At 46.1% G+C, this 15,841-nt stretch overlaps 1 protein-coding gene across 1 annotated transcript in view; it reads left to right on the plus strand.

Annotated features, from left to right (window-relative positions):
• ASAH1 (N-acylsphingosine amidohydrolase 1) overlaps positions 1 to 15,841 on the plus strand; it is a 195,080-nt gene that overhangs the window by 91,034 nt on the left and 88,205 nt on the right. Inside the window, exons 9-10 of the mRNA XM_085641989.1 lie at positions 6,759 to 6,813; positions 6,989 to 7,070. Coding sequence (XP_085498115.1) covers positions 6,759 to 6,813; positions 6,989 to 7,070 — 137 coding nt within the window. The remainder of the gene's footprint in view (positions 1 to 6,758; positions 6,814 to 6,988; positions 7,071 to 15,841) is intronic.

A 15,841-nucleotide genomic window follows, 5' to 3' on the forward strand; every position in this document is an offset into this window, starting at 1 on the left:
TTAAGAATATCAAGCATAATATAGCTACGCCACCTCAATTGTTTATTATTTGTATTTTGTATTTCTGTTTTCTTCTAAATTGAATTGTTACCGTAAATATAAAATGCTTCCTGTCATTCTTTAAAATTAAAATCATAAACAGTGCAGTCGAAGGGTTCCCCCTTCCTAGCACATGTGCATATCTTTATAATCATCACACAATAAGAATTGGCGACTGGGAGCTATTTGGAGATGCCAGAGGTCCAGTACCCCTGCTCCCCAAGAATAACGTTTATACACTGGGGGTAACTGATCCTAAGGTCTCAGGAGAGTAGCAACCAAATTTTGGTTGGTAAGAGGGAATTGTAACCCATGGTCAGACTCAAAGAAGGTTGTGTTTATAAATAGTGGTGGGGAATCTCTCCTTTTGGATATAGTGCCCTCACACACCCTTGCGTGTGTCATGCTTCATCATCGGGTGTTGCTCCTCATGGGGGTGGCGCTGTAGTCCCCCACGGGCCCCGCGAGAGGGCTCTTTAGCGGAGATCTTTTAAGGAGACGCCGCAGTTATGCATGTCGGGGTGTGGGCTGAGTGGGTGAATTAAAATTACCAAACGGTACCCAGAACCTGTGTTTATTCGGGGTCCAAGTGGTAAGTTAAAAAAAAGTGTAAATCCTGGAGCTCCTCTTAAAAACATATACAGAGGGCCGATGTATGACTAACCGCTGCTCTCAGAATAGGTGCCAGGGTGAATAAATCACACATCAAAAAAAGGTCAACATGTTTCGCGCTCTTAGTTGGTCCTTAAGGGATCCTTGGGCGCTTCGTCAGGACCGGAAAGCTGGTGAAAATAAACAAGAAGAGGACAGGTCCCAGGAAAAAGAAAATCCTGTGAACCTGCGATAACTTATTCTTAAGGTGTGTAAGTGTCCTTGCACTGATAGGAACTCTCAATGTAGGTACCTATCTCCAACCTGGTAAAACAAAAATGGGGAATACAGATCACACTAGCTGAAAATGGTCTGAAGGCTAGGATCTCAATCACGGCATATAAATCACGACTTGCCGAAACTAACGAAGAATTGAACGAGCACAAGGAATTCCTCACAAAACAGAAAATAACCAAACTTCAGAAGGACGTCAAACGCTTCAACAAAGAGAAAGTATACCCTTACACTAAGGAAGACTATATGATCCAGAACTACAAAACTTCCTCCGATGAAGGGAGCAGTAACCAGTCCAGTAGGTCAGGATCCTTCGGTAGTGACTCCAGCTATGAAGGAAGGAGTTACACACCTCGCGCCAGAGGGACACAGAGACAATATTGACCCCCACTATTCCAGAATTTCCTGCAGCAACTATTCCAACCACCAGTATACCCAGGACAATGGATTGGACCCCCACGATATGGAACATACCGCCGGGACACCAACTACAACCACCCCAATTCCCAAACCCCCCTTTTTACAACAGAGGGAGAGGCAAAGGAAGAGGCAGAAGAAGAGGAGGATCCAAGACTGTCCAGTGGCAAGACCCGGAACCAATGACACTGCGGAGCAAGACGATGGGGCAGAGACCTTAGTGGTCTATTTGTCCTCCAGACAGTTGACAATTGGTGAAACCAAACTCTTGGAGAAGGGTTTGGGTTCTGTGCCCACACCAACCGAAGATGCATTCCGTCTTCGCCAAGAACACCAATTCTTCAGGAAAGTGAGACTCAAGGCCTTTTTTCAGAACAAACCTGAAATCCCTCCCACAGAGACCGGCCTCAAGAAACAATCCAAATTCACACCGACAGCTGCGATGACCCCAAATGAAGTCCTGACATTTGAACAGGCTATCCTCAAGGACGTGGCGGCTATGAACCAAAAACGCCCCTTTGACAACCTCTTTAAAGGAAAAAAGGACCCTTCTAAAATATATCACAGAAGATCCCAACATTATTCTGAAACCAGCAGGCAAAGGCGGTCCCTTAGTCATTCAGGATATTGTCACTTACGATGTCGAATGCAACCGCCAACTGACGGACACTAAATATTACCAGCCCATCACTGAAGATCCAACGACGAGCCTCATCACCCGAATAAGGAGCTTAGTCAACTAAGCGACCACAGAAGGATGGATTTCACGCCAGGAGGCAGACTTCTTACCAACGAGGACCCGCAGATCCCTTACTACTATACTCTACCTAAGATCCACAAAGGAGTTAATCCACCACCGAGCCGCCCGATCGTGTCCAGCTTCGAATCGGTCCTAGAACCACTCAGCAAGTTTTGTGACTTCTACCTACGTCCCTTGGTGAGCAAAACCCCGTCCTATCTAAGGGAGACTACAGAGGTACTCAATTTGATAGAACATTTTTCAGAACCAGAAACCATTGACCTGCTGGTCACTTTAGATGTGGAGGTTCTGTATATGAACATTCCCCAGTATGCTACCTTGGATGTACTCGAGTCAACCCTGCGGAACATCGAACCATGGCCTTATGAAACACCGATATCCTTCATTTGTGAATGCGCTTCCATAGCACTTGAAGAAAATGTATTTTCCTTCAAGTCACAACTATACCACCAAGTACAAGGCACCAGTATGGGAAGCACCTTCGCTCCCAGCCTGGCCTGCCTTTACATGGCAGATTTCAAGGAGAAGCACATCCTAGGAGAGTCCAACCCGTACCGACAGAACATTTTGATGTGGCGTCGCTATATTGACGACATCATCCTCTTCTGGAGAGGGGAAGAGGAACTGTGCATCACGTTCTGCGGATGGATCAAAACCTGGAGCCCTTCATAAAATTCATGAGCACGAGGTCACGGGACAACATCCCATTCCTAGACTTGCTCATATCTCTGAATAACAGTTCCCTGTACACAACCAACTATAGGAAGTCCACAGACAGAAACAGTCTCCTCATTTAAGACAGCCACCATCCGAAAGCACTGAGGAACAATTTACCAGTCAGACACTTCCTACGCCTTCATAGGAACTGTGAAACCATCACCCAGTTCGAAAAGCAATCAGAGATCATAAACAGACAATCTGACATGGCGTAACTACCCCAGTAACATCATACGGCAGGCACACACAAGAGCAAGAAATAACCCGAGAGCTACCCTCCTAGAAGCGAGGGACAAGCCCAAATCGGAAGCCCTCAAATGTGTCAACACATTCACAGCTTCGAAACAGATCGACCTCTGTCTAGCCACACCCTGGTGACAAACAACACACACCAACTGCAACACCAAGAACTGTGTCTATACCATTCTATGCCTCTGTGGCAAGAGATACATCGGCATGACCACCAGGCAGGTTAAGATAAGAATTGGCGAGCACAAAAGTACAATACGACGTGGCAAAACTAATACCAAGTTGCTCGCCCACTTCATGGAACAAAAGCATACCGCAGACAGTATAAGGTGGACAATCATTGACTCTAACCCCAACTGGACCAACAGAACCCTCTTTAGACAAGAACAGTGCTGGGTCCATAGACTAGGATGTGACACTGAGGGACTTAACAATGAGATCCCATGGGTAGAATTAACATTCTAATGTACTGTATCGACTGGTGTTGGGAGAAAAAAATATGAGCTCACTGAACCAAACTGTCCCCCTATACCCAGCAGGTACATGCGACTAGGGCGTTATCGCTTAGGAGCTCGGGATTTCATCGCACACAGAACGCGATTGACTTGATCCACCAATTGATTAGGCACAGTCCATCAGCCTTATCCTTGACCATGGGGTTTCCCTAATTTTAAGTACGAGTTCGTACATATGAGTGGTGCTCTCCCACCATACAGTCACCCGGGTCTCCTCCTTTATAATAACTGTCCACAACCCAAATGTGTGCTTTCATGTGAGCGACCGCTATTCCTGCATCACTCTTAATGTGAGACCTTAGTCACACACCAACCCTCTACCACACTGAGGTTAACCTTGATATGTATATTCATACAGCACTCGTCCTCCTTGAGAATTAACTTAGCCACAATCGTGACAAATTTGGGTCCCCACTCCGACCTCTATCACGGTTGAAAAAACACGCTGTGTTCTGATGAATTTTTCTGCTCAATTCCCCCATGTTAAGATAGCCGCCGCGTTCACACATTCTAGACAGAGCTGCACAGCTCACCCTGACCACTCCCTCCACTCAGCACGTCATCATGCCTGTACCCGCCCACCTTATCCGGTTGGGTTTACAATGATGGAGGATAAAAGCGGGCAAACTCAAACCATTCCCCTCCGATCACGGCACACTGCTATGAGGGGTAGTTTGTTATCCCAGGAGAGGCGAACAACTGTGAATAACAATTCCCCCACACGCTTTGATCATGATGGCACATCTGACCGAGTCCGAGGGCTCGATCGCGCACTTACTTTTGGGAGCATTTTAACCACACACCTCTCTATTGCTTAACAGAAACTCAGCCACTCACCAAGAGCGTGCCGACGGAGCCCGATTTCCTTAATGAGGGGTAGGAATTATGGAGTATATGTGTGCGGATATGTGTTTGAAGTATGTGCGACCCTTTTTACTCAGGGAAGCGCATGACGTGTGTATGTTTACGCGCAGTTTTTACCACCACGTTTCACCGGTCCTCGTACTGTCTGGACCTCAGCCACTATTATGATCACTCCAGTGCAGTGCACCGCACGACCACTTGACCTTGGGCTTGTGCCTTGTGGTCCATACCGCCATCCACATTGATTACCGATTTCTAAGATATACATCAAACCTCACCCGGTTTCATTAAGCCGGAACCATTCTCAGCGGGCAGTGTGCATGTGGGAACTATAGGGTATCCAATTATAGATTCAGCCTATAAGCTCCACCCTTTTGCACTATTGTCAGCTGCACCCTGTGATACGTGTCCCTTTTTTTACACTGTTATTAAAACACCCGGGCATAAGACTATTATATGCTTACCTCGTGTGCATGCAAGAGCTGCAAAGCACACCACATAGAAATAATGATTGCCCCACATGTAAAATGCATTTTTAATATCCTTATGCATATTTGTGTGTCTTTCTCCATTTTTGTTTTACCAGGTTGGGGATAGGTACCTACATTGAGAGTTCCTATCAGCGAAAGGACGCTTACACACCTTAAGAACAAGGTATCACAGGTTCACAATTTTTTCTTTTTCCTGGGACCTGTCCTCTTCTTGTTTATTTTCACCAGCTTTCCGGTTCTGACGAAGCGCCCAAGGATCCCTTAAGGACCAACAAATAGCGCGAAACATGTTGAGTGGTGCTCTCCCACCATACAGTTATTTTGATGTGTGATTTATTCACCCTGGCACCTATTCTGAGAGCAGCGGTTAGTCATACATCCGCCCTCTGTATTTGTTTTTAAGAGGAGCTCCAGGATTTACACTTTTTTTAACTTATCACTCGGACCCCCTAATAAACACAGGTTCTGGGTACCATTTGGTAATTTTAATTCACCCACTCACTCACCTCCCTGGGCCCACACACCCACATGCACAACTGTGGCGTCTCCTTTAAAGATCTCCGCTAAAGAGCCCTCTCGCGGTGCCCGTGGGTGACTGCAGTGCCACCCCCACGAGGAGCAACTCCCGATGATGAAGCATGACACTCGCAAGGGTGTGTGAGGGCACTATATCCAAAAGGAGGGATTCCCCCACCTCTATTTATAAACCCAACCTTCTTTGAGTCTGACCACGGGTTACAATTCCGTCTTACCAACCAAAATGTGGTTGCTTCTCTCCTGAGACCTTCGGAACAGTTACCTCCCAGTGTATAAACATATCTTTATAATATCATGTCTGTGCCTAGAAAAAGTTACATTGCTAAGCGGCCGCGCCGAGATTGTTGAAATTATTTCTTACAATATAACACTGCTTGAATGTTTGTGCTGCATATGACTATAAGTAAAAAATATATATTATTCAGGGGAAACATGCTCACACACATTACATTATGTCATTGTATTACCTTGTCATTCTAAATCAGTATGTAAAACTCCTAATTCTTTATTAATTTATCCATCCACTCACAGCTATGCACCTGTGCCTTCATCTATCACCATCCATGTATCCATACATTTGTGCATCCATTCACCTTTACCAGTCCATCATCCAGTACCCTTGCATTAATTGATTCAGCTTTGCACCTATACCATGCATCTACGGATCCCCACCACATCCATACATTTGTTCAGCTACAAATGCACATTTGTGTGTGTATCTGTCTGAACAGTTTTCTCTGTATGTCTGTTGATCGCTTATGTCTCCTCTGTGTGGGGATGGATTGTTGTATGTGTGCTGGTGTGCGCCCACGTGTTACTGACAGTATGTTGATCTTTAAATGCATGAACTAGTCTTTTTGTGTGTATATGGATATTTATAGGTGCTTGTATGCATGCAGGTATGCGTGCACCCATGCAGGTATGCGTGTATATTGTGTATCTGTGTGTGCACTATATAACAGCCTCCTTTATTTACTTTGTCAGTGCTTGTTTCCTTCATGGTGGAACTTTTAACCCATTTCTAAACTGGGTATAATAAGAATGATTTGTACATTTCATAACTGTAAGTTAAAACATATTTTTCTTTAACGTAAAGCAGCAATAATGCTAAATGTGTAGAATTAATCTTAATATTCACATTTCTTATGATGATAGTGTAATGTGCCTTTAGCAGGGCATACAAAGAAAAGTGCATGCTTCAGAGGGCTGCTAGACTTACATTTAGTGCAATATTAGTGTAACTACATTGACTAGTTATGTATATCTTCTTTACATTGTTAACAGGAGACTTTCACTCTCACGATGAATGAGCGTTTCAGCCTTGATGGTGGTTATATTGGTGAGTAGACTGTTGATCATTGCTTGTTGAACAAGTCAAACCTCCACCTACATAGAATAATAATTATTAACAAAATGGAAGAGCAACCTATTGTACCTCACAAGTGTTAGGTTTATTGTAACATTGATTTGGTTCTTCTGTGTAAAAGTGATCCCTTTCTTTGTCATGCTTGTAGGAATTCTGGAGTGGATTGTCGGGAAAAGGGATGGCATGTGGATGAGCTTCCTAACCAGATCGGTGCTGGAGAACGCTACAAGGTAAGGGGAAAGGGAGGCGTTAGGCCTGATCTTTTGCCTCTTTTATTCACTGTTTAAACCTTGAAATTTAAATCAATTCAATGCCTATGAGATGTTAGCACTGCATTGCTTGTAAGAGATCTAAACCAGTGCTTTCTCCTTCTTTACCTCACTGAACTCAAAACTAAAAACATACTTTTTTCCATCTTTTACTACTTCTTCAACATCCGTCTCACACCTTAGTTCCTTTTAGAGTCGTGGAATTTTTGCGATCCCATTTACAGCAGCTCAGAACGTATTAAGATTTAAAATCTGAAAACCTAGATATATGCAGGCTGGTCTAAAAAGAGGGATTATCTGTTTTGAAGTGGGATTCAATCTTGAGAAGATTGGAGCTCTATTATCTACTGAATCACTGAACTGCTACGTTGGAGCTTGTTTTTATGTGCTCTTCGAAAAGGATCTTTGATAATACCGGTGGATCGAGTTTATTCAGGAGCGGCTCGAATTAGGGATAAGAGGGAGGGTGGGTAAGGGGCCCGGGAATGGGGGGGACAACGGAGGCAAAACTTTTTTTTACAAGGGAGGGGGGGGGGGGTCGGTGGACAACAAAGACACAAAAATAAAAAATAAAACTTACCTGGTACCCTCCAGCATCGCATCATGCTCTTCCGCTCCTCGCCGCTGCTGCAGGCAGGCACAGGCTCCAAGCCTGCCATGCGGCCAATCCTGACGCTGCTCTCACATGAGAGCAGCTTCAGGAGTGACTGGAGCGTTGATGATGTGTGCTTCAGGGCAGACTGAGACGGCTGGCCAAAAACCACATGCGCAGTGTAGGTAGAGCCCCCCCACTCCACCTCCAACCTATCATAATTCTGGCCCCATCCCAAGCCCCCAGCACAAGCTAAATAAAACTGTTTTTTAACTAGTTTTTATTGTTGTTTTATTTTTTTAAGTGCTGTCTGGGTTGGGGGATGGGGGTGGCGATGCTCCTCTGCCATAGCAGAGAAGCTGCCTCTGAGTTCATTGCCCTGATGAAGCTTTTGTAAGGTGAAACGTGTTGGCTGGCTGTTTGAAAACCACAATAAAGAAAATACTACACCTACAACAAAGATTTACGAGTTATATCTAATACTGTTTGTCAATGCACATAAACACATATGTTGCCTCTCTGATTTGTGTAAAAAAAAATATGATCTACTTTTAAGTTTTGCTAGACATTAACTGTCTGGAAAAGTCCAGAGCATCTATGTTGCAATTCTTTTCTGAAAGATGTAGTGTGCAAAGTGGTCGCATCCACATTTCCTGTACTCCATGCTTGTGGTAACTAAAATAGTAGTTGTAGCAGGACTGTGCTCTGTCATACAGTGCAGTCCTGATGTTACTGCTACACTTGTTTGTTCAACCCTCCTTCACGGTCTGTCCATTTGAGTCGTGCAACATTTGGACAGTGCGGGGAAGCATGTAAAAGCTAGCGGGTGAGCTGGAATTGTGCTCCTGTCCTACTTTTACCTTGGGCTGCACAGTTTAGATTTTTTAGGGATTTTTTGTGAACATTGTTGAAACTGTTGCTATAATTCACCCCTAAATTGTCATTGCTGTAACTCTGTGACCAATTTTTGTGCTGATAAGGTTCCGAGAATGCTGCCCTGCCGGTGTCAGATGTTAGTGTCAAACACATACAAGGTCTGCACCTATTTCATGAACTATTTCACACTCTTTCATCTTATATGTTCTGTTTGTGGGTTGTCAGGTTAACCATCCTGTTCAGAATCCAAGAAGTAACTGGGATCTCTGGGGATTCTCTTTTACAGAGTTATGAGAGACTGGTGCCAACCACTCTGCAAATAATCAGGACACCGCCCATGCTCTAAGAGTCTTTCCTAGCAATGCTGAGAGTAGACGTTTGCTTCCTTTCTGGCCATTTGAAGTGACAAATACTGTCAAAGGCTTGCATTTGTTAACTTCAGACCTCATTTTGCTTCAGCACAAGAGCTATGGAATCTCTCACCAAGTCTTTCTCTTTGAATATCCTATCTACTACGTATCCCAGTCAACTTTGGGGCTTAACAGTCTTATAAGATAATATTCTTCATCAGTTATCAGAAAAGCTACTCCAAAGCTTGTAGGGCTAGGCTCTGACCTGCTGGCATACCGACTGCCATGCTGGAGACATCACCTACTTCACAATAGGGTTCAAATTGCAAAATGCATGAAAAGAGGAAAGGCAAGAGAATATAAAATTGAAAGTGCCATGGTTGACGCTCTCAATAATCCCTGCCTTTTAAGTACCAGGAGCCGGATGTACGAAGCTTTTTTGAGGTCGCAGAATTGGGCTGCTTGCAACTGCAAAATCATTTTTATGTACAAAGACCCAGTTTGCAAGTTGTTAACCTATTACCGAATTGGAAATTGTCTTTCCGATTCGATATTGGGAAGGGGCGTGTTGAGGACATCCTTTCCTAAAAGCAACTTGGTCGCAAAACATTTGCATTTTACCACCAACTCTGAGTTGGTGGTAACCCAATCGCAAATGGGAAGGGGCTCCAAGAGACCCCTTGGCTGCTCCAAGAGACCCCTTGGCTTTGTGAATGTTGGTGAAAACATTTTTTAAGAACAGGCAGTGGTTCCACAGACCACTGCCTACTCTTAAAAAATGAAAAGATAACTTGACTTTTTCATTTTGAAGCACATCTTGTTTTCCTATAAGGAAAATGGGCTGCATTGAAAAAAATGTTTTAGCTTTATTTAAAAGCAATCACAGACTTGGTGGTCTGCTGACCCCACCAGGCCGCCATCCCTGTTATTTTTTATGATTCCGAATGGGTCGCAAACTGAGACCTACCTCATGAATATTAATGAGGTAGATCTATTTGCGACCTACTGGAAATTGCTGAACATGTGAAAAAACACATTTGCACATAGCTGTTTACGATTACCAAGTAGAAAATCGCAAAAATCCTCTATTTGGTAATCGTTAACCCAGAGCTACATACATCTGGCTCCTTAAGTCTTCTTGATATTGGTGAGAGGATATTGTGATGATAGATCCTAAACTCCCTGGGAGATGTCACTTTGAATCCAAAATGCCTGGCTCATAAACAAACATGAAATTGCAAATAGAAGTAATGGCCTTGTTGAAGACCTGTTGCATTTTAGATTCTCCCGTAGGAAACCAGGAAAGTTTATTTATGACAGCCTTCTTGAGCTCCCATTCCTCTTTTTACTGTCACCAGAAGAAGTAATTAATATCAGCACAGCATCACATTAGTAATGCTTCAGAGTTTGCAGTCCTTGGTTCGCGTGGTGTTTCTAGGATCACGCAATGATATATGTTTTGAGGAACTGTTTTCGTTTCACAATATCAACAATGTGTGGCCTGCAAGCACATGTTCCCATCACCTTGTTTGATTGGGGAGGGGAACTGAGTTTTGCCTTCGGCATGCTGCTCATGGTTGGAAAGTTTAATGTTAGGACTGGCATGGCAGCAAATATTCCACATGGTCCTGGGGACATGTTTTTACTTGTGCCATGTGCTCCACTCTTTCCTTGAGCTCTGTTCCTCTGGTACACTGTATTTTCATATAATGTCATTTTAGTTAAGTTATAATACTTTTCACAAGTGCCCTGTCACCTCAAGAACATCTAGGCACTGTAGTAGAAGGAGAGCAAAGGTGCCTGAAGGAGGCTGCATAAAAGTAGGGATAGTACAACTGCTTTACAAGATGATGTTAAATATACATGACCTGGGGGTTCTAGAGAGCCCGGAGCAAGATGGCTGCGCTTTAGTGTGGCTCTGCTGGTCGAGATTATCATCCGTCTACTATCCGTTAAATCTGGCGCTATCCATGGCAGAAAGCGACCTACGATTACTTCTGAAGCACAGAGGAATGCTCTGCGGTCATTAAACTGAAGATCTGCCGCCTCTACCAGCTTTTACCCCAACAAGCCTCGCTTATCATAAGATGGCGGCTCCGGGGCCCGCGGGCTGCTATTCTCCTTCCCCTGGCACTGTGACTGCTTCCCGGGTGACCCGCCTGGCGACACTACCCTTCCTACCAGCTACTTGACCCTCGGCGAGCTGTGGGACGGCTCTGCATTGTACCTTACCGGCCTAACGGCGTGCTGGGTGACTGCCATTTCGTGACCCTGACCGCTGCGGTGTGGAGCTCGCCGTGTGGTCCCTACCTGCTGCTGGGGCCGTGATGCTGTGTCCCGCGTTGGTGGTCTGCGGGCGGTGGCTCTGCGGCAGCACGCCCCAGCGAGCTGCGGTTTTGCGGGGGATCGGACTGCCTCTCTATGCGGTCTGTGGCTCCCGGATGCCCGTTGACTGGCGGCACCCGCTCCATGGCCTCTGCATCGGCTGCTGACAGGCCCCATGGCTGCGGCGCGGCCATCCTGGAGGTGGCGGCAGTGAGTCTGCCTTCACGCCGCTTTCATTTGTGCATTTCTTCGGCTGCGATGATAACAGGGCGCCCTGGTTGACAGCGTAAGTGGGTGAGTGCTGTCTCTACGCTCTGCATGTGTTATTGATGTGATTTTCGGCACCGACTGCATCTGTCATCCTCCCCCTGCTCCGCATGCGGTGACCCTCACGCAGCGCCCGCTGATGTCCTCAAAGCGCTGCTGATACGATTTTTGTGACTGTGAGAGCGGGACTCTATACTGTGTTTTTGGCGGCGGTGTGCACTGCTCGATACCTCACTCGAACAGATTACGAACATTGCCTCACTGCAGCAGCAATACCCACTACTATTATCTCTCTGCTACTAACGCATTGATATTAAACACGTGGCTGATCCTTGTGCTTCAAGTCTTGTGCACTCGCTGACGCAGGAGCGGGCATATAGCGCTAGAACAAAGCTACATGTAATGTTGTTGACGTGCCTTGGGGTGGATCCGTCCACTGCGCCCTGTTCTCCGTGGTGCACCCCCGCTCTCTGCTCAGGAGGATCAATAGCGTCACATCATGGGGAGGACGGAAAAGCAGCAGAGTAGATTGAACTTCAAGGCCAAGACGCTCTCTAAATCTCAGCCATCAGACGCCTCGGATACTGATCCTGATCCTGAGGCTGGTGTGACTACAAAACTGGAGCGCATAATGCTGACTATGCAACAAAGCTTGCAAACCATTGACGCTAAAAATTGATCATCTCAACTTGCGTATGGATACCATGACATCGACAATTAACAAACATGGCTCACAAATCGCGGAGGCGGAGCAGCGCATTTCGACCACGGAGGATCGTATGGAGGTAGTCAGCGCCTCGTGTGCCAGCATGGAGAAACTGCTGGAGGTAATCCGAGCAAAGAACGAGGACATCGAAGCCCGCTTACGCAGAAACAACCTCCGTATAATTGGAATCTCAGAGACCACCAACACTGGACCCATGGAGACGTACGTCGAAACACTGCTCACAACCCTGCTGGGAGCAGAGCACTTCTCAAAGGTGCACATAGTTGAAAGAGCTCATCGCTCACTAGCTGCTCGGCCAGTCCCTGGTGCCCCGCCTCGTCCCATCATTGCCAGACTTTTGAACTATCGAGACCGGGACACGCCCCTCCGTCTGGCTCGGGAAAGGGGAAAACTGGAATACCAATGGATGAAAGTGGAACTCTCTCCCGACTTCACCGTCGTAGTGCAACAAGCTCGCCGAGAATTTCAAACAGTCAATAAGAAATTGCAAGCTCTCCACATTCAATATGCCATGCTTTACCCTGCCCGGCTGCGGATTCAACATGATGGGAAGGCACGTATTTTCACGACACCGAAGGAAGCGCTTCAATATGCCCGGCGAATCGAACGACAGTAGACGCTGCGTGAGAGAGGTGTGGGCTCCGATTCTGAGGTATGAGCACGTGAGACTTTACTGATCATTGTACTTGGTTGCTACATCGGTCCTGCTTGATTAGACTATTGCCCATAATATGTTTGGTACATTCCTGGTTGGAGAGTAGCTCCTGCAGTTTGATGAACACTTTCAAGACTTTCTAGTTTGGTAAGAATAGTTTGCAGGGTAACTGTAAGCTGTCATTGTTTCTAGCTTAGGGGGGTTCTTCATGATAGATCATGCCTTAAATAGGGTTCTTTGCTATATAACTCTGTTGGCTGCCAGTAGACCATGGGTTGGTTAGCCTATCTCTACTTATCTCGACCCACCCTTTTCTTACGGGGGGCTGTGGGCTCCTAGCAATCCACAGTATGGGAATGCCCCAAAGGGTTCTGTTTTTTGGCAGGGCCCCTTCTGTTGCCATTGAGGGGTTATTGTCTCTTTTAACTCTTCTCATGTTTTGCAATTTGTGGATATTGTTGCTTTTTCTTTGTTCTGTTCACTGGGGGGATTGTTCACCGCATGGTTTCAGTGCTGTAGTGGGTGGGAGGGGTGGTTGGGGAACACTTTTCTATCATAATGGCATTGGTTATGGTATGTTGACTGTAACTGCAAGGTGTGACTCTCATTGGTTAAACTATAATGCCGTATTTATGGCTATAATTTACAGTCATGGCTGAATCCAGTGTTCTACCATCTCCTGGATAAGTTGGAATCTAAGACGGCTTAATAATGCTAAGAAAGTGCGGCAGGTGCTATCTTATCTTGACCGCCATAATATTGAAATTGCCCTGCTGCAGGAGACGCATCTTACCAAGCGGGCGGTCTCGCACATAGCCACTAGATGGGCGGGGGTACGGTTGGCTGCCTCATATTCCTCATATGCCCGGGGAGTTATTATTCTTGTGCGAAAGGGTGTCCCATTTGTACCGAAGCATGTAGATGAAGATGAGGAGGGGCGATACGTCATAGTGCAGGGAACGCTTTATAATACACGGCTGACTGTTGTGAACCTGTATGGCCCTAACGTGGATGACCCCGCATTTTTTTATAAATTGTGGTGTAAGCTCTGCAAATTGCCTTCCTCAGCTCTTGTTTGTGGGGGTGATTTTAATGTGGGTTTAGATCCTGCAATGGATCAGGTGACTGCGGCAGACCCCCCTTCCCGGAGAGCTGCTATATCAGTGCGAGATGGGATGTGGTCGTTGGGCCTCACAGATATCTGGAGATTGCAGCACCCAAACACTAAAGAAGGCGCGTGTCAATCATATGCACGACAGTCCTGGTCCTGAATAGATTACTGGCTAGGCACGCAGGAAGTCTGTACACAGATTAAACACTTACCCCGAACACTGTCGGATCACTCTCCAGTGGTTCTTAACATGACTCTGCCATCTCACATCCCCCCTCCCTTTCAGTGGCGACTGCAATCGTCCTCACTGCTGGACCAGGTCTTTCTCGAAGGGGTTCACAAAGCCATATCTGATTATTTTTCATTTAATACTGGGTCTGTCCAAACTATGGAGGCCCTGTGGGAGGCCTTCAAGGTGACCATTCGGGGTACATGTATAGGTCTTCAAGCCGGGGTGCTGCAATCTCTACGTCGCACCATGGCAACGCTTGAGCGTGAATTGCATGCCCTGGAGCGCCAATATGGCGAGCGGGCGGATCCCACTACACTAGCGCTCATCAAAGGGAAAATTACAGAATACAATGCAGTGGCTGGTCAAGCGATTAATCATCTATCGCGTCGATGCAAAGCGTGTTATTATGGTGAAGGGGGCAGGCCGGGTAGAACATTGGCTAGTCGCATACTGGAACCCCATACTGGGACATACACGGTGCAGGCGATCACTGAAGATGATGGCACGCACTACGACACAACAACTATTCTGCACACATTTATGTAGTATTAAGCCGAGATGTATGCTCAACGGCCCACGGCAGATACGGTCGAGCTCGAGCAATATCTGGAAGATGTCGCTTTAGTGTGGCTGTCACGGAGACAACATGAGTTTTTGATGCATCCGCTCACGTTAGATGAAATACGAGATGCTATTCTTGCTCTGCCCAATGGGAAAGCTGCGGGCACCGATGGGTTGCCGGCTGAATTTTACAAAGTATATATCGACCAGTTAGCCCCATGTCTCCTTCAATTATATGAGGAGGCATACAAAACCAAGTGTTTACCACCTACCCTTCACGAGGCACTAATGGTCACATTTTTAAAACCTGAGAAACCGCCGGACAGGTGCGACTCATATCGCCCCCTGTCTCTAATCATTACGGACGTTAAAGTGTTGGCGAAGGTATTGGCAACCAGGCTGCAGCTACTCCTTCCCGTTATGGTGCTCCCTGACCAATCGGGATTTGTCCCAACCCGATCTACATCACACAATTTGCGTACGATTTTCGCACCAATGCATGTTCTAAAGCTCACACTCCAGTCTGTAGCAGTGCTGCTCGATGCTGCGAAAGCATATGATTCGATATCTTGGTCATATATGATCGCAATTTTGCATCGCATGAGAATCCCATTTGCTTTTACTAATTGGATAAAATTGTTATATACCAATCCGGAGGCACGGGCTAGGGTTAATGGGAAAATCCCTATACGGCAGGGCACTCGGCAAGGTTGTCCGTTGTCACCTCTATTATTTGCTCTTGTACTCGAGCCCTTGGCTTGTATCTTGAGGCAGCGCCATGCTCAAACGGCCTTGCGCTTTTTCCAGCGTCCACTTGCAATTTCCATGTATGCTGATGACATGGTGCTGTATGTTTGCGAGCCGGCACGGTATCTTGCACAACTTATACAGGAGTATGTCCGGTTTGAGCGTTTTTCAGGACTGGGTATCAACTGGTCTAAATCAATTGTGTTGCCTCTCACGGAGTGTACATGTCAGTTCGATGTGGAATACCCCTAGCATGGTGCATGGACACTGTAAAATACTTAGGAATATA

The sequence above is a fragment of the Triturus cristatus genome, chromosome 2_2, assembly GCF_964204655.1.
Source record: "Triturus cristatus chromosome 2_2, aTriCri1.1, whole genome shotgun sequence".
NCBI lineage: Eukaryota > Metazoa > Chordata > Amphibia > Caudata > Salamandridae > Triturus > Triturus cristatus.